This window comes from Pieris rapae, chromosome 9, assembly GCF_905147795.1.
Source record: "Pieris rapae chromosome 9, ilPieRapa1.1, whole genome shotgun sequence".
NCBI classification, from domain to species: Eukaryota; Metazoa; Arthropoda; class Insecta; order Lepidoptera; family Pieridae; genus Pieris; species Pieris rapae.
The window spans coordinates 5,186,159-5,213,944 of NC_059517.1; the positions used below are offsets into that span (position 1 = coordinate 5,186,159).

General features: G+C 31.2%; 3 protein-coding genes across 5 annotated transcripts in view; 2 read left to right on the forward strand and 1 right to left on the reverse strand.

The window, feature by feature from the left end:
* The window catches only part of LOC111002772 (dnaJ homolog subfamily C member 10), a 45,842-nt gene extending 33,862 nt beyond the window's left edge, over positions 1-11,980 (forward strand). Inside the window, exons 12-27 of the mRNA XM_022272985.2 lie at positions 2,058-2,217; positions 2,633-2,846; positions 3,019-3,131; positions 4,214-4,309; positions 4,668-4,859; positions 5,005-5,196; positions 5,874-5,994; positions 6,627-6,827; positions 7,236-7,342; positions 8,290-8,390; positions 8,556-8,620; positions 9,151-9,293; positions 10,497-10,624; positions 10,962-11,078; positions 11,318-11,405; positions 11,578-11,980. Of these exons, the coding sequence (XP_022128677.2) occupies positions 2,058-2,217; positions 2,633-2,846; positions 3,019-3,131; positions 4,214-4,309; positions 4,668-4,859; positions 5,005-5,196; positions 5,874-5,994; positions 6,627-6,827; positions 7,236-7,342; positions 8,290-8,390; positions 8,556-8,620; positions 9,151-9,293; positions 10,497-10,624; positions 10,962-11,078; positions 11,318-11,405; positions 11,578-11,850 (2,311 nt within the window). The 3' untranslated portion in view covers positions 11,851-11,980. The remainder of the gene's footprint in view (positions 1-2,057; positions 2,218-2,632; positions 2,847-3,018; positions 3,132-4,213; positions 4,310-4,667; positions 4,860-5,004; positions 5,197-5,873; positions 5,995-6,626; positions 6,828-7,235; positions 7,343-8,289; positions 8,391-8,555; positions 8,621-9,150; positions 9,294-10,496; positions 10,625-10,961; positions 11,079-11,317; positions 11,406-11,577) is intronic.
* A 2,205-nt stretch (positions 11,981-14,185) lies between these two features.
* LOC111002771 (PIH1 domain-containing protein 1) lies at positions 14,186-16,321 on the reverse strand. The gene is made up of 5 exons (XM_022272983.2): positions 16,012-16,321; positions 15,863-15,944; positions 15,240-15,793; positions 14,928-15,071; positions 14,186-14,322 (listed from the first exon to the last, which is right to left on the reverse strand). The coding sequence occupies exons 1-5, from the start codon at positions 16,075-16,077 to the stop codon at positions 14,290-14,292; spliced, it is 879 nt and encodes a 292-aa protein (XP_022128675.1). The 5' UTR covers positions 16,078-16,321; the 3' UTR covers positions 14,186-14,289.
* Positions 16,322-16,587: 266 nt separating this feature from the next.
* Positions 16,588-23,512, forward strand: LOC111002737 (ell-associated factor Eaf). 3 transcript variants are annotated; one of them, XM_022272942.2, is made up of 10 exons: positions 16,588-16,758; positions 16,888-16,989; positions 17,190-17,316; positions 17,523-17,615; positions 17,798-17,936; positions 18,199-18,320; positions 18,721-18,844; positions 19,806-20,091; positions 20,218-20,323; positions 20,561-23,512. In XM_022272942.2, exons 3-10 carry the CDS (start codon positions 17,220-17,222, stop codon positions 20,641-20,643), a joined length of 1,050 nt encoding a protein of 349 aa, XP_022128634.1. In that variant the 5' UTR covers positions 16,588-16,758; positions 16,888-16,989; positions 17,190-17,219; the 3' UTR covers positions 20,644-23,512. The 3 variants fall into 3 exon arrangements, with proteins under 3 accessions (XP_022128634.1, XP_045485492.1, XP_022128635.1); XM_022272943.2 differs by having other exon boundaries at positions 16,603-16,621; XM_045629536.1 differs by lacking the exon at positions 16,888-16,989 and having other exon boundaries at positions 16,590-16,758.
* The last annotated feature ends 4,274 nt before the right edge of the window (positions 23,513-27,786 follow it).

Genomic DNA, 27,786 nt, shown 5'->3' on the forward strand with positions numbered 1-27,786 from the left:
GAATTTTAAAGTTTGTAATTTTAATCAAATTAGAGTATTACATAGTAGTAGTGGGTACCATATTTAAATACTGGATCAACTAATCTAGTTGGTGGGTGAAAATTAAGTAATGGCTTACGAAACATAAACGAAAATAAGAATGGTTTCATTTTTTTTTTTCTTGTTTACCATCATATTATATGCAACGTTGTTGCACTCTGATTGCATACATGACATGTTCCCGTGTATGTAAGTTTTAATAAATATTAATATAAGTATGGATCTACTTTAAAGTGTACACTGTACCTTTTAAGAACTGTGATTATTATGGCACTTACTTAAATATGCTATTAATTTTAAAAAATACTAAAAGTTTTGTGTATATTTGTTATAGGTATATTTTAGTGAAACAAGTGTTTCATGAAATAGGTTGACTGAGAGCCTATTTAAGTTACCTCAATTGTAGAATCACATTTATAAATTTCGCTATCCCGATTTTAGGAAAGTATAAAAAATCGTATTTATGATATAAGTGTTATAGCATATCCGATCATATATAATGTATATTTGCTACAACATAGTTTAAAAATTTACCAATTGGATATGAAGTTGTAACTGTAAATAAAAATATGGAAGATACTCTTGTTTTATTATTAAACTAGCTGACCCAGCTAACTTTATTTAGACTTATTTCAGGATTTCCTTAAGGCAATAACAAAAATACAATACAGAAATGTTTAATTGCTTGCCATTGCGAAAGAAGAGTGGGAGTTTTACACATTAGGCGCCTTCTCTCTAGCACCAATATTGCGGTACTGTACAGTTTTAAGGTAACTCATGTCTTCGATCAACATCAAAGCCTGGTCATGCATCTCCTCATTCGCCTCAAGATCGGAATTCTTGAACTGAGACGAACTCGATTTATAATGATGCGTAGTTTAGTCAACAGATGGCAGCACTTGCTGTTTGCATTTGTAAAATTATTTTATTAACACACAAACAACGGATGGTTGTTTTTTTTTTAAACAGCTTTAACGTCTTAACTCTTAACCTTGCTTGGAGGTTATACAATAATTTATTAAATTCTGTAACTTAATGTTATCAAGACATTTTTTACGTGGCCTTTTCACATTTGTCGCAATGAGTTAAGTGACAATCATTTGGTTAGATAAAAATTACATCAAAATGTCATCACAAAAAATTGTACTGCTAAAATTGCCTTATCAGAGAATTTGGCTTAACTAGTTAAGTCGTTAGTTATGTGAAGATAGAGAACAAATGAAATGATCTCAGCATGTCACGCAAAATTATGACATAAATAAACATTTTCCTTCAGTACTAAACCATGACACATTAATATGGTAAATGTTGTAACCGACCACGTTCTAAACGTTTGAAAATATAAGCAGAAATAAACACTCATTCTATGTGTTTTAGAGCAGATTATTTAACATACGTTGTAAACATTTCTGTGTTTTTGAGTATTAAAAAATCCTAATACCAACGCAAGAGAAATTTAGGGCTAAGGGCTTCAAAAAAAGTACTAATTATTATGGTCATGCCTAGAGTTGTAGATTATATTTATGTATTGCAGTTTGTAACACGGAGTAGGATTAATAACCTGTTCTGTGCGTTCATTTTTATTGAAAAATGTTCTTTGAACGCACAGAACACTGAACAGTCATGAGTCAACACAACAAAGTACAAACTTCAAAAATAATCATTCGCATTTCGCGTTCGATAATTAATGAGAGTCGGTGGTGTCTGTTAACAATTGAAGAATGTCATAAATTAAAATTGAATGTTTTTATTTATTGAAATAATATCCAAGCTACCATTAAAATAATGTATTAGTTTGAGCTACAACTAAAGCACTTCTGGTTCAGGTATCCAAGTCACTATGCTCTAAATGAGCGCGCTAAGTTCGGAAAGGATCCTATAAGATAAAAATACTCATTCCTAATCTTCATAACTAAGCACCACTTATCAAAATGTGAGTTAAAAATTCACTTATGTATTTCAATAATTTTTATGCACTTTTGTTTTTGTTGTTTTATACAATATAATTATTATTATAGGTACAAAATTATAATTGTTAGCTTAGTTATCATATTGAATTTAAATATCTGTCATGCTTCGTATTACCAAATATTGGGGGTATCCAAACAAGCGTCAGCGGCCGAGATAAGACAGGCATTTAAAAAATTGGCCATTAAATTGCACCCTGATAAGAATTCTGTAAGTACATACACTTTGTTACATTATTTTTTAGAAACATAAACCAATTCCAAATTACTGATGTACATATTGCAAAATATTGTGTAGGTGGAAGTGTAGGCGGCACATATCTACTTCATTCACATTTGACCTTAATAGAAGAGTTATCTAGAGTTCTATTAAATTAAAAATTTAAGTTTTTTTATAATAGTCTTGTAATATTCATTAACAGATTTTGATGTATATTATTAAAATATTCTTAAATATAATTAGTAGTTCTTAATGATAATTAATTTAAAATATTATATAATGAAGTGACAGATATAACATTACATTTTCTTACTACTCTTTTTCTATTAAATAATAAATTGAAAAGGAAATTCTAAGTAAGAATAATTTATACACATTACCCAAAATATGTATTTTACAATTTTAGAATGAAGATGTACAAGAAAGTTTTTTTAAAATTACTGAAGCATATGAAACACTCAAAGATCCTGAGAAACGGCATCAATATGATATGTATGGCTCACACCAAGCATATATACGGAAACATGACTTTCAATCGCAATCAAAGTATAATGACATATTTATAAAAGGATTGTATCACAAAGATCCCAATGTAGAAACTATAACACCATCAACATACAGTAAGTATTTTTTAAAGGTGTCATTACTTTTAATTTAATTGTATCCAATCACTTGTTTAGAAAGTATAAAATGTTCAATTGTACTAGGAATGTTATTAGTCTAAGGAGTCTTCTATAATTTTAGCAGTTGGAAATTTATTTATACATTTTAATTATTTATTCTTCATTTCAGAAACATTCCTAAATAGTGGGCTACATTTTATTAACTTCTATTCTCCATTCTGCCCACCATGTCAAAACCTGGCAGATGATTGGAAAAAATTGGCAGAACTGTATAAGGGAATTGTAAGTTTCAAGTGTATTTTTCCTCTAAGCTCGTGTTTGCAATCAGGTCATCCAACTCTAAAACATGGTGAAGTTTTAGTCATCTCACATACTGTTCTATGGTGAGTTGGCGATCAGTTGTTCTCTCCAGTGTCAGATTAATAGCTCTTTATATTTAGTTGCCAGTCTCCGAATTTGCTCTTAGATTGTTCTAATTTGAAGGTGTTCGTAAATTTCGTCCCCGGTTATGTTCCATGGTACTTTTGCAATCGCTCTTAGGATCTGGTTCTGTTATCGCTGGAGTATATTAATGTTGGTATCACTAGCAGTTGGTATCCCACAATTGGAAGCCATGTTTTTTGAAACATATTGTTTATTGTTTAGAGAAAATATCGAGTTTCTTCCTAGAATCTAGTATAAGCTGTTGTCTGTCATATTTAAGCTGTAGATGCTGCTTTTCACATTTGATGAGAAGCCTCCAGGTTAATCTACAATCAATGCATAAGATATCTTGCATGGTTACTGTGGGTCAGAGTACATTACTCCAACTTTACATGTGGGCAGTCGTCTAAGAGGTTTTCTAAGAATGAAGGCAGGACTTCCCAACAACGTCAAGGTCCTTCTGCAAGTCATCTGATGCCAGTCTTGGGAAAGTCTTCTTCTTCAAGTGCCTCTCCATTACTGGAGGTTGGCCGTCAGTTTCCTGAAACGCGTCTCGTCCTGCGCCAGATGTAGCAACTCTTCCGCATTCTACTCCACTCCCTAACGTTGCGAAGCCATGACTTCTTCCTTCGACCAACACGCCGTTTATCCTGGATTTTACCCATCAGAATTAGTTGAAGGAGGTGGTAGCGGTCATGGCCCACGTGGCCCAGGTACGCAACCTTCCGCTGCTTAATATTCTGCATAAGTTTCTTCGCTTTAAAGAGTAAAGATTTGATGGTCTTATTGACTAGGCATAAATAGTATTAAAATATTTAAAGCCATATTAATTAAAATATCAATATTAATTATTATATTTGAAAGTTTTATTTTATTTAAGACTAATAAATAATAATAAATCATTTATTTTGTAATTAATTTAGTTACATTTTTTTTCATAGATTAAATTTGGCGCTGTGAACTGTAAATATTACAACTCGTTTTGCTATCACTCGATGAGGATAGGTAATTATCCATCGTTGTATTTATATCCTAATGTAAGTATTCATAATATGACTCATAAATGTGAAGCTTTGAGTTTTCATATAATTTTTAATGTTGTTTTGCATCAAAAGCTTATCAAGTTATAATATATTTTTGTGGCATCACAATATCCTGAACCTTTAATTTTTTTTACATACTTAAATTATTATTTTTTATTAACATTAGATTATGTAGTGCTTAAAATAAAGATTTGTCTAGCTTCAGTGTAGTAAGGAGCAGAGTTAGAATAAATGTTTCGAGCATTGCTTAAATTAAATTTGTTGTGTTTCTCGGGACTGAAATCGGCTCAGTATAAGTTTAATTCTAGGGCTATTAACAGAATGAAAAAAAAAACAAATTAATGTATTACAGGGAAAAGAAGGCAGCTTCGTGCAATATACTGGGCAGCGTACTTTTGAGGATTTGGAGAAATTTGTTCTGCTCTATATAAAGAAAAGGGTGAAAATACCAGTTGTAAAGGACATTGGAGAAAGCGATAAGCCAATTGCCTATGTCCTTGATACTATGAATGAGAATATGCTGCTACGAATTGCCTACAGATTGGTGAGTAACATTAATTTAGGTTTATAAGTATGTATATTCTATTATATAATTTATATGTGTGTATGCAAAATAATCGTTGTGTGGTGAGACTATTGAACAGTCATTTGTATGTTTTGTGTATTTTTCCCTTATTCTAATATTTTAGTACTGGGTTACGAATATGGTGAAAATTGATGACGATTTAAGAAGGACACTCCAGCGAGATTTGGAAACTAAAATTCTACTAAAGTACAATAATAGAACGGTGTGGATAAAGTCAACTGACGAACAGACTATTATTAAGAAAATTGTGGGAATACTGCCGACGATTGAACAAGTCGGATTGAAAAAGATACAAGTGAGTAAAAGAATTCATATTATAAAACTAGCTAGCCCCGCGAACGTCCTTTCTCATTAATAGCCTAGCCTACCTTTTTAGTACATACCGAAATGGAACATTTTGCTATGCTTCCCCAGAAACTGGACTTTATTTTTTCATTATATGGGACAATATACAACCTAACAACCTTTGGGTTGAAAAAAAAAATTAAAAAAAAACATTTATTGGGACACCCCTTATCGTTTAGGAGTGTGCAAAATAGATAGTAGCCGATTCTCAGACATACTATATATGCATAATAAATTTCATAACAATCGGTCGAGCCGTTTTGGAGTATGTATCGGAAGTAACATTGTGACACGAGAATTTTCTATACAGGTGTTTCTAGTTTTTTCTATTGTTCCATAATGTAAGGGTTGCCTACAAGAAATCAATTGATAAAGCCACCCACTGCCTAATAACTTATGCAACCTACTTACTTTTTGTTTTTTTTTTATATGTATAATTATGAACAACAATATTATAGCAACTATAAATGAATAAATTAATGAAATATAAATTTATCTATGTAAAAAAGTTGTATCAGAAATAAAGATTCCATAACCGAAACCAACACTACTATATTTTTGCAATTAAAAAATTTCAGAAAATAATATATTAGTAATATAGTATAGTAAAATACCATATCATTGCAGGATATCAGAAATGCACTGCGTAATGAGAAGAAAATGCCATGGGTCCTATATTTCTCTACGCAGGGTGATGATAAGCTGCTAGTCCATCATTTGAAGGTTAACATGCCTAATATGATGTTTGGTGAGTAATTATATATCGAATTTTGAAATGAGAATTTTTTTAGAGTTGTTTTTTTTTATTTTTACGAATTTATTATCTGACGAAATCCATTGTGGAATTGTCAAAATCACTGCGTTTTGATATTGAAGTTAATGAAGGCAGAAAGTTTTTCCGTTATTATTATAATTTTGACACCCTGAATATTATTGTATGTGAGACAGATATAGTTTCACCCTGGCTGTATTCACAAGCATTGCATTATTTATAATCGATATATGTATTATATATAAATAAATTGCTGTTCGTTTGTCTCGCTGAACTCAATAATGGCTGGTCCGATTTGGCAAATTGTGGTCTGTAAATATTCTTGGAAGTCCAGGCAAGGTTTAAACGGTGGGAATCAAAAATAATAAGTAGATATTGTATGAGGTCCCATGGGTTTGTTAAAAAAAAATGAATCGAAAGTATCGCCACAAATATATTTACGTGAAAAGTTATTAAACCATAAAAAAGTTAAGGTTCTATATTTTCTTTTTTTGTTTATATTATGTTCTTAGTTTATAATCATTTTTGTTTTTTTATTAGTACATATAAGGTACTTTGAAAAATAGAAAAAAAATAAATGAAACGAATTTATTTATTTTTTTAAACAGGTGAAATTAATTGTGACAAATTGGGTGAGCTATGTCACTCTTTACAAGTGAACAAAGCCCCAGCATGGGGTATATTAAAGTCAGGGGGCGGCTACCAAAGGCTATTTGGAGAACCGACGCAGAGTGTTCTAGAGAAAGCTGCTAAAGCGTATAATATGCATACGCTTTCGGCTTCAGATTTCAAGAAGATTCTAGAAGATGGTATGTGGCATTTCGTTATAATAAAAAAAGTGTTAAGTTAGATTGAAGAGGCGTTATAGAATCTCAAAAGTTAGAAATGGAATCCGATACGCGATACAATCTGTCATTCAGCCACTCATATTGACATTAATTGGTCTTATAGTTAAAAATCCTATAGAAATGATCATTGCATAGTCTTTAATCCTTGCAAAAAATATATTCTAAGCCGTAACAGAACGACGGTGCATCAGTTAAGCCATATTCCTTTAATTTTTTTAAAATTTTAAAAGCGAGTATATTTGTCATTTAAAAACGTTTTCTTTAGAATAAAAAAAATGAACTTCTCAGTTACTCCTAAGCTAATTCTCATACATGTTGACATACTTAGTGCTGAGTTGTGCCCGTATTATAAATAGAAAAATATTGCAGATTCGACCACGTGGGTGCTATTAATTGCTCCGCACCAATCATCGTGGCAGCATATGATCGAACCCTTTATTGAAGCTTCTCTTGAGTTTATTGAAGTTGGAATTAGTGTAAATGGTATATAAGATACCTCGCGTATATAAAGAACCTGAGTGCTTTTCTCTCGGCCTACACCCTCTGTCTTCTTTGCCGATGAGTAGGGATGCCTACCGATTCGAATTTAATGACGTGGAATAAGTGAAACCTTGATGACCTTATGTTCCAAAATAAACGTATTTTATTTTAATTTTAATTTGACTATAAACATCTGTTAAATCCACAAGAATATATACATTGTAGATCCTCCAAATAGTTTTACATTATTTTCATAGAAAAGGTAGAAAATAATTATACGTTTTAATTATTTGTATATAAATATGTTTCTTGTCGTCCGGGAAGTTCCATAATATGAAACACCAAAGATGCCGTTGAAAATGTTTCTATTAAAATTTGTGGTCTCAACTTGTGTCACTTTAAAAGACAATTCAAAACACATTTATGGATTCCCAGATTTCAGATAGCAAAACTCTCAAAAAATTATCCGAGAAACGACCGCCAATTTTTAAAACTAATACATATAAATGACATAATAATATCTGTGTATATATATAACTAGCTGACCCGGCAAACGTTGTTTTGCCATGTATATTATTTGTAAGAAACATTTTTTTAGGTCAATAAAAATAATTATGTACTATAAGTGTTCAAAAGAATGATTTATGTAGGGTAATAAATTAATATTTATTAATGTAGAGAATATATTTTAAATTACAATTCTTGCTAGTTATCTAAATATCAAAAATAAAGAATCAAAGAAATCAATATATAATATAAATGACATAAATGTCAAACCAAAATGACGTAACACTGTAAACCTAAAATTAAATAAAATTTTTGATAAATTGCAGCATTGACCTCAAATCCCAAATTGCTTCACTTTCCACACAGAGTCAAAGAACTTAGCTTTAATAAACCTTATTTATATTTATATTTTCCTTATTTATATTTTCTTTCGCAGTTCGGTGTAATGTCGTGCAGCAAACATACAAATGACTACTGTCGATCTGTCTCTGAAAACAATGCATTGATCGCGGTACAGGAGAGGGGAAAATTGCACAAGTATATATAGCAACATTTATTTTATAACAAAATAAAATCTAAATACCTAGTATCATTGATTTCAAAATATTTTTTTTTATGTGAAGAAATATAATTTCGGTTTTAGTATTTCATTAGAAATTATTATTAGCATTTTTATATACATTTTTTGCTATAACCTTTCAGATATCGTGGAGAAATCGATAAATCTGATATAGTAGAGTTTGTTGACTTAATTAAAGATATAGATGGTGAGTATTATTTTAATCAATTTTTCGTGTAAAAAGGTGTTTTTTTTTTTAAATGATTTTCTCAGAACTATAGCATTTTTCAATTTAAAGACATTTATTTTGAGTTTTAATATATGTATATAATGTTTAATTTATTATTTCGGACATACCTTATCAATAGTTTTATTTCTAGTCGAAAACATTTTTCCACAAAAATTTGCCCTATAAAAAAAAGAGGTAGAACAATTCGTCAACTATAGATGTCTATTCTATGTATTTAACGACAACAAATTTAATTTAACCAATTCTTTTAGCAAATTGCGTGTTTTTATTAATTAATTATAAATAATAAAATATTAATATAAAAAATAGCCTACTTGACGTCATCTGTGGTCATGGATCAGACAATGATAAGTTCCTTATTTCTTAGAATCACTTATCATATTTTGACCTATGGCCACATAATTTGTAACTTTACTTTTGTTTTCTTTATTATTTTATTAATATTACATTGAAATTGCATCGCTTTTAAACGTTTAATCGCCTTACAGACTTTAGCCTAAGCGAGCAACAGGTACTGGAGATAAGTGATGTCTCGTCACGTGATTATACATGGGTCGTTGCGTTTCTGCCACTACATTGTGGTCATGTCTGCGATGAATTGTTACATGAGATGAGAATTGTCTCGAAACGGGTGAGTTTAAGGGCCTGTTTCACAATGTCCGGATAAGTTCCAAATAAGCTATTTGTTACTTATTTGTAGGATAAACAGTATTTTTGCGTTTCACGACTGTCAGATAGCGCTATTTGTCATAAAATGCCAAGTATCTTATTCGGAACTTTTATCTTTCGAATAATTTATGTGTTGCATAGCTAATTGGCACTTTATCCATACATTGTGAAACAGGCCCTTAATAAAAGAAAAACGCTCAACGATCGTGACATGGCTTATGTCTAAATTAATTATAATCGGGTAGTCTTGGGCAAGTAAGCAAGTAGGCAAGTTCAAGTATTAGGTAAGCCATAAAGGGGGTGAGGGTTTCTTTGATTTTCTTTGGTGATTACGTAAACAGAAGCTATTTACTTTTTACATATATTACACATTGTCTATGCTTGAAAACAAAATGCATTTTCGAGGATTCCTACAAAAACTTAATATATTTAGGTTCTATTATTTTTTAAAAGCTTTGGTTAGTTTTGCTTACAAGAAGAAGGGGTGGGGGCATAAATTGCAGTAAATCTGCTTACGTAATACTTGTTTTAATGTCTAATGCTCGTTTTATAGAACGTCAATCAAACTTAAATCTAGTTTCAACGGCTATCAAACCATTTTTTCTGTATGATTTTTGACACGTGACAGCGCTGAGATGAGCATGTAACTTGAGATAGGAATTAAAATATGGACCTCAGTCAAGTAGACATTTCTTCTTTCAGTCACAGTACAAATGTTTTCTTTATCTCTATTTAAAATGTATTTTAATGCGATCAGCAACTACCAGGTAACTTCAGTGATTCTAAGTTTGCGACGTTATATATCGGCCAATACACAAGATCTCAGATTGTATCTGTTTCTTTGATAATTGTCTTAGTGCTTTTGCTTAGTGTTTATTGAGCAACTAGAAAGAAATCCATCTGTACACACACACCATTAAACCTATAGGAAAATTGAAAATGTTAGACGTGCAGACGAGGTCTGGACCGCGTTAATCAACTAGACATCGGAGAATTTTGACCAAAACACGTTTTTCAGAAAAAAGCGCGGGATGCCTTGGGTAGCTAGAGTTATATGGAAAAAAATATTTTTTTTATAAAAATTACTTCTACTGTAGAAAATTGGAACTAAATATAAACACTATTTAAATGCATCATTATAAAACTCTTTGTATAATTATTTTAGCTGCGTCCATTAAAGTTCGTACGCGTCGGCGCCCTCTGGTGTAAGAATGAACGTACGAGCGGTTTTTGTAACAATGTACGCGCGCCAACATTACGCGTCTATCCTCTCGCTTCCGGACGACATTTTACGTGAGTAATTTATTTGTCTTAATTAAAAATAACAAAGTCATAAAAGTCAAATCATTTATTTATTTATCCTTTATCGCCTTATACAAAAACACACATAACAAAAATAAATAAAACAGTTACAAAAGTTATAAGGCAAAGGGCATTTATTCCAATTAGACCACCTAAAATGGCACTTTTGAACTTTAAATGAAATGTAAAGATGATTTTAGTTGCCCCTTCCAAAAGGTAGTTTACATCTTTATCTTTATTTAAACGTCGAAATAAATCTAATTGATTTTCTGTAGATGTTTTCTACGCTTTTTTTTATTTTTAATATTGATATGCATACATATTACAGAATACCCCTACAACAACTGTCAAAGGCGCCGTATATACTTGAGTGGGCTTTGAATCATATAGATGACTCCATTGTCAATTTGAATACACACACATTCTACTCACAAACACAAAAAGGGTGAGAAATTTTTGAGTTTAATACTATTATTTTTTTCCTTTATTACTAATGGTTTTTGCCTATCCATCTTATTTGCATATATTGATTAGATAAAGTATGATGATTTATTAAAGCTTCCAAGGATTGTCTTAAGTTCAGAACAGAAATGAGTCAGTAACCTAGGTTTTGGACGTTTGTGTCAAATTTATAGTCTCATTAATGAAACGTTTAATTAAAGTAGCACCCACTAACTTTTTCAGTAGTGAGAAGCCATGGGTCGTATATTTCCATTCGCCGAGATGTTACAAATGTTACGAAATGTACACAGACTTCGCGATTGTTGCTCACGTAAGTAAAACGAAAGTAGTTTTTTTTTATCAATAAAAAAAAATGGTTCCTCAGTGTATTTTATCTTTAAATACCATTTTAACTTGACTCGAATCTCGTTCGCATTGATATTTTCTATGTAACAATCGTACAGTGAAGGTTAACATGACATTGATTTTTTCTAACATTTCAGCACTTGAACAATGTGATAAATTTTGGTAAAGTGAACTGTATATCGGAGCGGCAAATTTGCCAACAGGAGTACATAAATAGCTACCCATCTATGCATATATATTTGAACGAAAATGAGCGACAACCTTATAGGGCTGTCGTTAATCTTCAAGTTACTACATACTCCCAACTCTGGAACGATTTACAACCTCATTTGAGGGACTATAACGACGACATATTAGCTAAATTCAACAGTTTCGATATAACAAGCCAGTATTTACGAGATGAATTGTAATTTAATAGCTGAGATTTGCTATTGTAAAATTTCATCACAAAGAATAGACGATTTGACAGATCTACTTAAACGAGGTCTCATGAGCCTGTGCGAATAGAGAACCATTTTGAGGTCATCGTAATCAAAATTAAAAGTATAGTATATTTCATTACAAGTGCGGAAAGCCAGTCATTGCAACGAGTCCCGACGAATGTCTACCCGAGCCGAGGCGCAGCCGAAGGTGAGGGTTGACAGTCGGGACAAGTTGCAATGACGGTACCGCACGTGTACTGAACGACTATTTTTAATACAGTTGCGAAAAAATTAAGCAATTTAATTAGACTATTTGCTTTTTTTCTATTCTCTCTACGGAATAAATTCGTTGCTCGTAGATATGTATGTACATGTTTCCGGTAAATTGTTATCCGAAGCATTTTGTGCAATTATACTGCGTTCGGGTGGTATTCATTCAAATAAAATATCGTCGAAATTACTCATTTTGTGCAACAAATAACTCAACTCGAAAGAACATTTTTGGAAAATGGCGCCAACCGCAAAGAATATGAGCAAAGCTTGATTTTTCTTTTCTTCACCCCTTCTGGGTAGGCAAAGGGAACTTGGCCCATACAGCCAATTCTTCAGTAGACTTTTTTATTAAAAGAAAACCAAATCTAACTCATTGAGTCCAATCATTAAATCTGATATTGAAACAAATAGTAGCTTCTTTTTAAAATATTTGCATGAATCATAAAAACTTCTGTGATTTTTTTTAGTAAAAACTTCATGGTTAGTTTTTTTTTTTAATATTTTTATTATTGATATGAAATGAAAAGAAACCTAACCGAACTTATTGAATCCAATTATTATAATATTTAGAAATCATATATCATATAAACTTCTATGAATCTTTTTAATAAAACCTTCGTGGTTGGTTTTTTCTTTTTAATACACATTGTTTTGACAGTTGGCAAAGAAAAAGCACGAGTGTGTAATAGCCCACTTTCCGAACGCTATACGTCCCTGCAATATGCCACTTTTTGAGCAACTGTATTAAAAAATAATTTTAGGTGCATAATTATTTTCACCGATCAATTTCCTTCTCCATCTACACGACACAGGCGAAGTACCTTGTGCCCAGTTGGCACAAATTAAAGCCATTAAAAAGTAAATAAAAATCATATTTGTTTCCATAACTGTATCACTGATTCTCTATTTGCACATACTCTAACGAATATCGGTAGAAGAAACCAATGTTAGTGGAAAGAGCGACATCATGGCCTAGTCAAAAACTATAATGGATGTTGTTATGGTAGAACTACTAAGTACATATGAAAGATACTATTTAATTTTATTGATGTAATATGCAGCTAGTACAGTATTCAACATTCCAATGCATTTATATAATACTAGTTGATTCTCATCTCAATGGAAGACTATTTTAAGCAAGGAAAATATGCCATGATAGACTTTATTGTATTTCATTTATCTATTTAATTAAAAAAAAGAGGATATGCTATGGATACACCAACAAAAGAATGGAATTTTTTATTTAAATATAATATACATTTTACTGAATAATTTGGAATAAAGCTAGTGGCTTATAGTTATATTATGCCTCTCAATATATCTTGGTACTTCTGACTTGTCTTGTCTATTTAATCATTAGCTTAGGGAAAATTTTAATCTCAAATGTATCTTAATCATGAAATCTCATAGCCAATAACAAATTTATTAGTTGTATCTATAATTGTAGAGAGCTTAAAATTAAATAGTTTTTTTTACATCTTCATCACATTATGAAATTTATAATTTTAGCATATCATTATTTACCCACATTTTTATATATAATCTTGTTTTACTAAATCTTTTTAAGTTTAATATTAATAATTTTATCTAAGATCTTTAATAAAATCCTATTAAATAAATTAGTAGTCAATATACCTAGCAATTAGTAGGCTTAGTAAATATTAATATTGTGTTAGGTTTAAGCTATGTTAAATTATATATTAATTATTATAAAGATGAAAGTTATGTTAAATCTAATTTAACATAATAGTAAATCTAATTTTTATTAGATTAACTAAGATTAATCATGGTCATAGATTCATGTTTTTATCAGTCAAAGAATTTTTAATTAAATTGCTAGTATCAACTACTGGGAGCTGTTGTAATATTTTGTATCAATTTGTATTTGGTCTTACAAGACAACATAGTAAATATACACAAATAATATCAGAATATCACATATGATAATTTTAAATCAGATGTTATTGAATCTCGGTTACTAAAAACTTTACACACTTTCAATGATATCTCTCTTTCTACTATTGCTTGCTATGGAAAACAATAAAAATGATTGTAATATAAATATGTTTTATTTCATTGCATACAAAGAGGTAACATTCAAGTTAGGAATGTAACATCAATAGTGTAAGTATGTATGTAGTAATATCAAAACTATCAATGGATTACTGGCATCTTCACTGATAACATCTGAAAAAAAAGTACTATTGAGTTTGTACCATAACTAAGATTTGTAGTTTAGACACATCAAGCTAAGTGTATAATCCATCAAAGAAGTGTAATCTAATCAACATTATGATAAGCCAGTGATTCTCAACCTATGTCCTGTGGCACTTTTGTGTTCCGCCAAATTTTGCGAACATATAATTATGTTAATATTATTAAATTATATCAATTTAAAAAAATATTTTAATTATTAGCTTGTAATTAATCTCGTAATAAACTTTTAATTATTATTATTGAAGCAAATATTAGTTTATTCTGTATATTTAAAACTTTTGTCATAAACTATTTATGGAGTGTGTTGCAGTAAGTAAATAGTTTTTATCTTTTTCTTTGTGTGCCGCCAAAATTTAAATTGTTTAATATTTGCCATAACAAAAAAAACAGTTGATAATCACTTTGATAAGCTTTTGTAAAAAAATCTCTGATTTGTTTTACATACCAATCCAGTCATGTTTAGATATATGGTATTATAAAACTGCTATGTTACTACACTAACATTGTTACATATCAAATCGCAGATATACTATGAGTAAACACAGGAAAGTTTTGTATTTTAATCAAAAACTTACATCAATATTCCTATTCAACTGAGCATCTATGATGTCTTGATCTACACTACAAGGTAGGAAAAAATCTACTGGATCAAAAAGCCCTTTAGAATCTAAAACAACTCTATCTTCACCAATTTCCAAGTTCAGATCTTGCAAGTCTACCTGCAATAAATTTTTATGCCTTACATTGTTTTATACATATATTTCAAAGCAATATTTGGACATAGAGCCTCAGAGATATAAACAGAAAATATCTGATTCTGAATTATTTTATACAAGACATAATTAGGACTTGATAGATTTTTTATGTTATTTAAAAAAAATACATACTGAAGCTGGTATTTTAAATTCAGCCAAAAGGTACTGAATTTCCCCAGTTGGTGGTTCCCTCCTGAGTCTATAAACTATTTCTTTATTAGATTCTTTTGTGGGTTTCTTTATCTCCTCAATTAATGGCTTAACTTTTTCCTCGCAAGATTTAACATCACGAATTTGGATCCTATGTGATTGTAAACTTCCAATAGATTTCCTATTTTTTAGAATAGTATACTTAGACATGTCTATTTCAAATTGGTACTTGTCTTGTAACCCCTCAAATACTACTGTCAGAAAAAAAGTCTGAAAGACCTCATCTTTTTCTATTTTAGAAAAAAAGTTTGTATTTATTGCTACATCATAAACAGTAGCAGGAATTCCAGATTTATCTGGTTCCATTCTTCCTTCACCAATGCTCATAGGCACTCTATAGCTAGATGGGTTGTCTGAGCTAAGAATCTGCATTAACTCTTCATTAGAAATATCTTTGGGACAGGGAATGGCATCAGTGCGGCATACATTAACAAAAAGCTTTTTGTTGTTCTTTGTAAAGCTCTTCACACAAAAACCTTAAATAAATAATATATTTTTAGTATTTAGCACTAAGCTTTAAGATGTAGATAATTTGTCAATGTTACCTGGTGTTGGTTGAACGATTTTATAAGGATAATTATCAGTTTTCGCAAAAAGTTTGTTAAGTTCATCTTCCATTGGATTTTCCTACAATAAACAAATTAATTAAATGTATCTAATGAAATTAATTAAAATAAACTATTGTTAAAATTACCTTAATAATTCGCATAGTTTGCTCCATGATAGTAGGATCGACCTCTAATGGTATTGATTTAGTCATTTTGGTTGCTAAGGAGAAAGAATTTGTTTATATCTGCGATCGGTTAATGTGAAGTTTAAAAAAAGAATTATAGTATAAATTCCAATAATGGGTATATTAAACCGAAATGAGTCACAATTTTTTGCGCTTAGTTTATTGTAGTTTTGAGTCTAGAAAGAAAACCCATTACAAAAATTAATAATTTACTAAATTACTCTAAAATCAAAACTCAGGAAATAAGAAAAATTACTATAGATCAGACTAATAATGATTTGACATTGACGTTAAGTTGAAAAAAAATATATATAATATATGTATATATAATAGCGTGAATAGCTCAAAAGTAACTCTGAGAGTATATTTACAATCAATCTACCATAATATATATAAAGATAGGAAGTAGCAAAAGCAAGAAGTTAAATTATTAATAATCGGATTGAACAATTTTTTAGTGTTCACAAATTATAACCAGAAATGTTGAAGTATTTGTCAAATGTCAAAATCTATCTTGATTCGTCAACTAGAAATTCAGATTTCAGATTCTGAAATTAGGTCGAAGTAGTTGGTAGGTAGTGAATAGTGATTAGAAAAGTAATTTTTAGTATATAAATATTCAAGAATATGTTTCCTATCTTCAGAAAGTACATTTGACTATTGTTGGTGTACAGTTTTAATTATAAGTGACTTTATGAAATAATCTAGGTACGTGTTGCTTTCGTCATTATCGTGTAGAGATAAAGCAATTATTTTAATCATAAAGTATGCCATATTTTGTGGTTTTATCGTCAATCTTATTATTATCAAATTAATAATTAAGTGTTATTTTGATAGATCCTATGGTATATGTGGTGAAGTAATGTATAAGGAGTGAATACATCAATTTAAACAGTTAATACTTGAAGGAATTATTATCAGATGAAGTCCTAGTGACTGGTATGTGTACGCGTAACATTCTAATCAGAAGGAAAACAAAAAAATAACCTCTCGATTCAATAACTTTCTTATTTTCTACAACTGTCACTAGCTGCTTGACCTATACTCATTTTATTGTTTTCTTTTGATTAAATTGTTATCAAGTCATCCTAATGACATCTGATTTTTAATTTATTTATTGATTTTTAATTTTATTTCAGGCAAATAACATATGGCTTTAATTCAATAAAATGGCTGATAAACATAGTTTAAACTATGAGGTTAGAGAATTAAAATTGGGATCAAGTTTCACTAACAATAAAGCATCACAATATCACACAATTAAATGCAAGTATTTAACTATATTTAGTTTTATGCAATCTGTTACAGCAGCAGCCTAGGAGAAGGCCAAAATGTAAAAGTGAAGGGCTATAATATGTCTAGAGTTATTTATTTCAATTTAAAATGTATATACACAGCAGTAGCACTAAGAAATTTCAAACTTAAATGAATAATCACATTTAAATTTATAGGTTGTTTAATTTTTATTTCAGATGACTTCAAACCAGCTTCTGTTGATGTTAATAAAATGGCCACTGTAGATGTAGGAACAAACAATCAAGTGACTGTAACTGTACCACATTTAGGTAACAATACATAGAGGATTTGTAATGATAAATAGCATAGTTTTATTAATTGAAAATCAATGAAAAAGTTTTTATGTCTTTATATAGCAATAATTAGTTTGACTGCCATAAGTAAATTTTTATATTAAATATCTATAAATGGTGTGAATTTACTCAAATAATAAATAAAAAAATATTAACAGATGGCGCTGGCATACCACAAACAGTGTTTAAGGGAAATCAAAGGCCTTACACAAAAGAATGTGTACTCATAATAGATAGAGATACAGGAGAAATCACATTAGAAAAATTATCAAGTAATATACAAGTGAAAAAGACAAGGTATAAAAGATTTTGTTGTAGCTCATTGTGTTTTAACAAAACTAGAAACTGCCCTTAATTTAGACTGTCCTACTGTAATATACATTTAAAAAAATGGTTCATTGTATTATTATATATATATATATACCAAACTTGCATTTAAGTTATTATAGTTTGAAATCAAATCGTGCATCATCTATAGACAGGGAAAAAGTCTAATAATTTACTAATACTTATTTATCATTAAGGTTTAAATTTAGTTATTTTGATTGAAATCTTTCAGGCAAGAGTCTATTCAAAAGCCACGCCCCTTAACTCCAATTACAAGCGATCTCACAAACACCACACAAAGATCGACATCGCGTACTCGTGTCGCAACTAATCGTCGAACTAACAATAATGCTGGTAAGTTTTTTTTGTAAATGTTCAAGTAATATATACTAAAGTATATTCCTGTTAAACTATCTTTGAAGAAAGAAATAATTTAATTATTATATTTATGTGAGCAAACCCTTTTATTCAAAAATGCTCTATCTAGTAAATGGTTTGTCCTTATTATACCTGTGTCACAAAAATACATTCTTACATTATAAAGGTCTATAATATGTTAAGAATAACATTTAATTTATGTCAACAATGATTTCATACAAACTATTAATGTTGACTGAATTAGGAGCGGTTTATACCAATATATCCAATTTCTGCTGGAATTGGATTGCCAAATGTTCAGTCCAATTCAAATATATTATTTTTATTTTCTAGAGTGTAATCATTTGGCAATATAGTATATATATCTATATTACAGGTACAGTCAACATGACGGCTCAAGTAACCCAGCATCATCAACGGTTTAATGGCGGTGCAGCACAGAAGACTCATAACATGGTGCGTTCACCGCCCAGAGTCAAAACGTCTCCACCGCAAGCGCCGTAAGTATATTTGCATTAAATATTGGAGATTAAAGGTAAAAGAAGTAAATTTAGACCAATGTTAGCCTCTCTGACATCATAGGTTTGGATACCACCACGGCACCAATGGATTCTCATACTATACGTAATTGACACACAATCAATAAATATTGTAAAAAAGGCTAATTTCCATGCTCTATTTAGTAAGAAAATCATTCAAATGCCTTTCACACAGAACGATTTGAAAAATATATAAATATTCCATTTGACCGACCACTATGAGAGTATGCCTACAGCATTTGGGATCCTTTTTTCATAAAGGAACTTAGTATGCTTGAAAGGGTTCAAAGGAAAGCCACAAAAATGATCAGGTCAATCAGGACCTAATCTTATAATGAGTGTCTCAAAGCAATTTACCTTATTGATTTAGGAAGTAGGTGATTAAGAGGAAATCTCATTGAAACCTATAAAATCATCACTGGCCACTGTGTTCCAGGAATTGAAAAGCTCTTTATTTTAAGTGAGAATACACATTTGGGGGGTAGTCCATTAAAACTTAAGACCACTCAAAATAACACAAATTCCCTAAATAACTTTCTCCCAAACCGGCTAGTGGCCGACTGGAATAGGCATCAGCTTATAAAGCTGCTAGTGTGTTTATGTTATATATATAATAAACACACTAGCATAATAATAAATAATAAAGATTTTACCAGCATTTAACATTTTGTGAGCTCATGAAGAGTCAAGAGAGAATCATTTATTTTTAATAATATCTTTTAAATGTACTTTAGAGTTCAAGAAGTAAGAAGTACAGTAGAAATATGTATAGGAATATTGAATGAACTGCACATTTTCTGTTTTTTATAGATAGTCGTCGTTATATGAAAAACTTTACATTGTAAAGACAACAAGGCGAGCCAATCAAAATTTTTGTTATAATGTAATTTTTAACATTTTAATTAAATTATCTTCTTTATAGTTGGTCAGCAGGCGGTAACAGTACACTAGCGTCACTTCCTATGATCGGTCTGGACGACGCTCCCAATGGTCCTAGCGCTCCCAGTGTGCATGCAACCAGTGCACACGCGCCTAGCGCGCATGTACCTAGTGCGCACGCTCCTCTCGCGCACATCCCAAGTGCTCACGTCCCGAATGTGCACACCCCTAGCGCACCCATTGTACCTAGCGTGCATAGTGCCCCTATTGCGCACGTACCACCACCTTCGCGACATCTGCCGCCCCCCGCGCCGCCAAACCCCGCTGCAGTAAGTATTTTAAAAATTTAAATAAATATATAATATTATATATATATATATATATAATTTATATATCTTTAAATAAATGAAGCCCTGGAACAGATAAATTCAAAGAATGGTTTATACTTTTTGCAGCAACGACAAGATGACAGCTCATCTAGTTCATCAAGTGATAGTGACAGTGACAGTGGTAGCGGAAGTGACAGCGATGAGAACGACTCCAGACCATCGATTCCTTCTGGTAAGATACAAATTTATATTTAAATGTATATTAATTATTTCATTTTAATCCTTTTGACCTGAAAACTGTGTTTTATATTAATTAGATGGGAAAGTAGATTTTTACTATGTTTAAACCTCTTTTTTCTATCGTTTCTTTTATGTAACAAATTGGTACCAATTCGATAGGCATTTAATTCATTTATATAATAATATGTTATGGTTACATATGTTTACACAAGTTAATTCATATATTCAGGTGCACCTAGCAACCCAGCCTTACCAACGGATGTCCTAAACGACGATCTCTGTTTGTCTGAATCCGGCAGCGACTCTGACTGACCACAGCACACGCCTTTGTTTCACGGAGATTTATTCTTTTGAATTAATTCGCCCAGTTGATATCATTAATCTAAAACTAACAAAACCTTTATTTTCTGTTTAACTAATATTGTCGTCAACTTAACACTATCTCTCTAATCTCGCGAGGGTCCGTTTTCTGCACGAAGTTTAATGAAGTATTAATGTATTTGTGTTATGTTGTCTGTTACAGGAGAAATGTAAATTTTTTTTCACAAATGGGTATTCCGTATTTGGCCTTATACTGCTTGTGTATATACATATAGAAGCGAAAAAGTGGAACGGTTGATATCTTAGCCTTATTACTTATAAAATAAATCATGTGTAATTCATTTGCTGTGATGTTTAATTTCTTTCGGAAGTTCAAATTTGATTTTGAAATCTGTTGAATCAAATAAGCTTTTATTAGTAGAAATACTTGAAATGCATGTTCAATTTATGTAACAGCAACATGTTATCTTGAACGAGTTTTTTTGACATTATAATTAAATGGTTTCTTGTATATTTCATAATATCAAATGTAGGTTATGATGGTATCATCTGGGTATTATTTGAGAACTCAAAACTAATTTTTTGCAGGGTTACATCAAGTGCAAAAGTTATTTATATTAATTTTCCTCAATATAAATAGTTATGCATATACTTGCATATTTGTAAACATATTTAAAATTAATTATTATTTATTTTATCTTCATCATAGAAACATTTTAGAACTCGGAGATTCGCGATTTTTATTTATAGCATAGCGATGCTGTTAGAACAAAGAATAAATAATACCGTTTAGTGTAGACAAATAAAGCTCTCAGCATCGTACTTAAGAAGCTAATTTTGCGTACGTATGCGCATCTCGTACGTATAATACGTACGTTAAGATTTATTTATTTCCATTTCCAATTAATTATGCAAAAATCTTATATTTAGTGAAACAGTAATAAAAAAATGTCTTGATATAATCCTGCCTATAATTCGTTAGAATTTCTCCAATGTTAAAAATGGTCAGTATAATGTATATTTTATTAAATGGTTTAAAGTCGAGTTGAATTTGTCAGAGACATGTTATTGACAAGATTATTTGGTTTTAACTAAAAGTTTTCTCTCTTGTGTTTAAGTTTACGTTACAGATATGTAAGCCATCAGACTTATGACATATGACGTATACTTATGACGTATGTCAATACGTTTTTGATGTAACGGAGTGATACTTACAGCTAAGTCTCGATTTTTACTCATACATACGTACGTAGTAAAAACTACGACGTACTATTTCGAAATTTGGTTTGTATTTGAAGATTTAATGAAATTTACAAAGTACTGACTGGCGTATGTTAAATATAAACGTGCCTCAATTTATATAGATAATATATTTTTTATTTTATGCCAATATTTTTAATTAGATATAAGGGCTTTGTTCGGTATCGCCAACGTTATACATATTAGACTTAATAAATTCTGCAATAAATTATTACATATATTTGTTAAAATCTTAAAGTTAGGATATATGTTGGTACTATCAGCAAACAATTTTATTACAGTTAAATACATTTATTTACCTTACTGTTACAGCCATCTAGTGTTTCGAATAATCGGTTTTATTATAAATCATGGATTGAAGGCAGTGTATTTGTTACCATGGTTGTCAATGATAATAAACATACTGTCTTTGTCCACGCATAAGGCGGCTTCAATCGTGTGTTAATTATATCTTACAGGCAAAAAACCATTTTATATATAAATTAAAAATATTTAAAATGTAAACTTCTTTTGCTGATAGTACTTTGTGTAAATAATAAATTGTACGAATGCTTGAATATCGACGTATTCGATATATTTTCTTTTGGAAAACGTCGCACGAGCAATAATGACACTTTTAAAACCGGTTTATTCTCAAACTAAACGCGAGCATAATAATCGTAAATTATTTGACATTCATATGCATGTGTAGGTAAAAAATCTCACTACTATATAAATTTTAATTTATTTATAAAAACTTTGCTAGTAAAAAATGTGTTTGTGTATAAGCTTTAGAATATTATCTTTTATTCGTCACGGTATATTATCTGTTAAGTTAAAATGACGTAAAGAACGTGTAATTTATGTATTTTAATGATGTTTTTACATCCTTGATACGTTTAAAGATAAGCTTAAGATTCGAGACACACCGCTAAGCACTGCCTATTTCTTACGTTACCTATGTTTCTGAAACAAATTTATCTTCCTTAAAATCTTATTATCGCATTTTTTTTTCATATGAAAATTATAAGGATTTTGAGGTATTAATTAGTGCACATTGATATCATACATTTAGTTGTGAAAAAAAACGTGCTAAAAATAAAAAATACACATAAATAGGTGATGCTTGAATTGATCATACTATTTATATTTGAAAGTGTCATTAAGGCCTCATGCGGAAATTGGTTTATAAATCGATATTCGGCTACAGTAGGAGTGATTCTCTATAGAATTAAAATAGTATAACGAAAATTCTCTTAATTCATAGTACTTTACATCTCAAGTGTATTCAACACGTTCAATGTTTTACAAATCAAATCAAAAATCATAGATTAAAGACATTTATTAAAAAAAAAATTACGTCATGGAATAAAAGAATTTTCGTTACACGTAAAAAATTGTGCCTTTAACTTCTCATTTATATTGTATTTCGTTCGCATAGCACCGTGATACGTCACAGTATATCATTAGTATATTTTATCGTAATAAAATATGTCCTCATTTCTGAAACCTTGTTTCTTATTTTATTATAATCAGTACGTTAGATATCACATGCATTTTTATAATTTATCTAAAGAGTCGTTTCTTCTTCCTTTAGCATACATAAATAAACTTTATGATAGAAATTTAGTTATTTCATTAAGAGAAGTATAAATTAGTTTAAATACAGGCTGTTCGAATACGGATATTTTTATTATAGGTATAACAACACACCTTAGTAGCTACCTCTCTTCGCAGACACTCCTTAAAGCCTCATCGGAGTACTGTGCGTTGACCCTTTGGAACGACGTTCAGTTTCGCGGTCATTTGTTGCTTGCTGTAATCAGCAAGGCAAGACGGTCACCGGTTACTTCAGGTATATATAGGTATATAGAGTGCAAATTCGACCCCACATAGATATTTGGAAAACTGAAAACAAAAAACATATTTTTGTCTACTCGGGGCGGGAAGGGAGTATCCAGAGAGAGTTCAGTACCAGCCCCTTCCCCTTGACCGTATTCAACGAAGAGCGATTCGAATCTTCGACTACCAGTGACTTTCCGAGCAGCTAGATTCTTGGCGTTGCGTAGAGATGTGGGGGTCTCTGCATTTTATACCGCATTTGCCATGGAGCGTTCAGAGGAGTTGTTTGGATTATTACCCGCAGATGAGTTTCATTATCGGATGTTAAGGCAGATTACGAAATACCACCCGCATCACCTCGACGTGTCTGTCGTCTGTCGTCGGCCACAACTAAGCGATTAAAAAATTAAGGTTTTTTCTAGTTGCAGTGCCGGTGCCAGACGGAACCAACTGCACACTAAAGTATTTTCGAACCAATGCGACATAAATACTCCTTCAAGAAAATAGCGTACCAATTCTTAAAAGGCCAACAAACCTTTTTGGTGGTGTGGGTTGCCTGCCAGTTTACACCATGCTATATAAAAAAATACCCGATAATATAATATATAGTAATAATCCGATGTTCAGTTCAAATCTTACATTTTTGTTAGATTAAAAAAAATGGAATGCTGATCAAAGATCGTTCGAGGAACTAAACCTAACTGCCACCGTTTGGGCTCTCGACTTTGGGTTGTCGACGTTTTCGTGCTTTGAAACATGGCGACGGAGACCGGGTGATTTTCTCGGTGAATGAATGAGACGTGCTAATTTAGAATACAGTACAATCAAGAAAATAATCTAAAATGCTTAAAGTTCTTAAATCTTACGTAAATTTTACAACACATAATGCCTAACATAAGAATTAAAAGTTAATTACTCATAATTTGCAATATTTAAATAATGTTCTGTCTATTAAACCTATCGCGAATACGTCAACAACTGAGAATCACACGTGCCAACATAGATGAAAAAAATAGCTGCGTTATAACGGCGTATGGGTAAGTTCAGCGAGCATAAAAACCATAGGTATTGTAATGTTAATTTCGAAAAGCCACGTCTTGGCTATTCGAAGTCAGGAGATATTACGAGTATACGATAATTATCGTACTATTTTTTACGTTTTGACAATTGACTGACATGACCGAAGTATCGAAGAAATAGCGATAGTAGGATCGTGCCCTTATCCCACTAAACAAAAACAGCCTCTTGTATTTAGTATTTAAATTGAATAACATTCGGTAATTTTGTTTCTCCTTCGGTTCAGAACGTCGTCCTGTCAGTTTTTTGTCGACACTAAAAGATTTCAAAATTAAATTGTGTTGCAGTTAAAATACGTATCCGAATATTAAAACGTAATCGAAATAATATTTAAGTAATTCTGTGAGCATGGTGCATGGTTATTGAATATAAGTATCTATATACCTATGTCCATTGTCCACAATGAATAAAAATTTACACCTATTAAGAACAACATCCCTAAATTTGACCAATAGCCCTTTTATGCGTATACTTAATAAATTCAATTCAAAATCATTTATTCATGTAGGTAACATAATGTACACTTATGAACGTCAAACAAATGAACAGAAACGAAATTGTGATACTTTCACGCAATGCAAAATGACAGACTATGAGTCGGACACGCCCGTATGGATACTAGATAGGCGTCCTACTACGGAGCTCCTATTATGGTAGGGGAGCCCACGATGCTAAATGGGGATTTACTCGAGCGTCGTGGAGACCTATTGGGTTGCAAAGCTTAGATGATAAGAAGAAAAAAATGTTGTATGATATATACCTTTTCATCGGTGGGGAAAGCGGCTATAGATTTTTTAATATGTAAAAAAAACTGTTGCATGGACATACTCGAGCGCGTCAGATATTGATAGCATCAATGTCCTACGTAATTTTAATAATGTACGTATGTTAATCTGATCATTTGCATGATGGGGGTCGTTGTAGGTAAGGGTTAAAAATGATTTAGCTACGCTCGAGAATGTCAAGATGATGTTTTTTTTTTGCTGCCCTCTCCTTTCTTACGTCTCTCTCAAATTGTCAGATTAGTGGAATATACACTTTTTAGGATGTAATTAACTCACACTACCTTAATCTGACGCGCTCGAGAATGTCTGATGATCAATTTTTTTTACTAATCTGATCCTGTATCCTTCACGGGCGGCCTTATATATGGGCCTCATATTTGGTGGAGGTACTTAACCGGGTACAAGGTATCCCCCTGTATATTAATCTGCCGCGCTTTAGTAAATCCCGAAATCCCCTCTTGGGCTCCCCTACTATTACAAACCAAGGAACGATTTTTCAATTTAAAAAATTTCACTATCGAGTATAATTTTTTTTAGTGTTTGTATACAAGGATAAATATGTGGTTTTAAAAATCAGTTATCTCTATAAGAGGTGACTCGATTTTTCACTACATTTAAATTTTACTACATACGTGTACGGAATTTCGGAAGTGATTATCTTTGAAGCAATTAACTTTTTTTGTTGAGAGTTAAGGTTTTGGGACCTCGACGTCATTTTTCCTATCTGTATATAGTAGATGCCCGCAAGTATAGGTTTGATGAAGCTTGATGAAAACAATAGTTTCCATTATAGAAAACAACTATTATTTTTTAACAACTATTAAGTTCACAGAATACATTTCTTTCTAAACGTCAAATGTGTAGTCCTAATAGAAAAAGATTATTAGAATACATACCGTTGAAATTATCCGGTCATATTTGTATCTAAATTTCGTGTATTTTATTATTTACATCATAAATATCACAAAACAGATATTCAAAATAGTTTTTTTAATGTTAGGGAAACATGGTATGGTTACTCTCATAATGTTAACTAGGGTTACGATACTTTCTTGGGTAGAATGCCTAGCGAACCCCGAGGGCCCATCTTAAGGGCGTGTGATGGTCTGAGTTGTTTTTAGTGGGTAGGGTCTCGCTAACCCTCTGAATAGCAGAGGATTTTGAATGTAGAACCAGCCCCACAGTCCCCGCGTCAAGTTCGATATTCTTGATGCGGGCCTGCATTAATGCATTTCCACCTCATTTAAAAAAAAAAAGGGTAACGATACTTCTAGGCAGCCCAATGTTACCCTAACCTTAATCCCAACAGGTGTGAGGTTTCGACATAGGCCCTGAAGAGAGTCAATAATTGAGAGCAGCTTGCTATAGAAGTTTCTATTGCAAGCAATGTTAAAAACATCCTATCTTTATCTCGATTAAATTTGATATAGTGGTCTCGAAACTGAAATGTTTTAATAATATAAATTTTCATTAAGGTTTTCATATACCTGAATAGATAAGAGAAAAACATCGACCGGATGTTTTCCAAGATCACTATTCAGTATAGTATGTCGTACCTAATAATTAATAATTATTATTAGAAAAAGTCTTATAATTATTTTTCATTTTCCTGACTACAACATTATCATTAGATATTCGAACGTGGTCAACGTAAAGTTAAACAATTTTGAATATTGATAATATACTCAATATCGAGCGGTGTTGGCCTAGTGGCATCAGTTTACGCTTCGCATCACTTAGGTCGTACGTTCGATCCCCTTCTGTGTATCAAAGGACTTTACAATTACATGTGAAAAAATCAGCATGACTGGTAGACCCAAAAAATCGGCGGCTTGTCTCAGGTATGGAAGACCTAGTTACTTATTAAAAAAAACAAACCATCACGAAACATACATAAATCTGAGTTCCAGATTGCAGCGTCTTTAATTAATATAATTAAATAACTCATCTCTCTCTCTTTTAAATTATTTTTACGCTCTGGAATAACGAGTCAGTGCTTCAGGTAGCAGGCATGTACAATGCACAATCGTTTATTGAAATAACTTTTTGTTGTCACAGTACCAACGTTACAAGAAATGCTGAGTGTCAATTCTTGTCAAATAACATTATCAAATAGGATTTTATTAGTCAGGTAATATTTTCTCCACGTGTTCTAACGACCTTTAAATAGGCCACTAAACATGAATGTTTG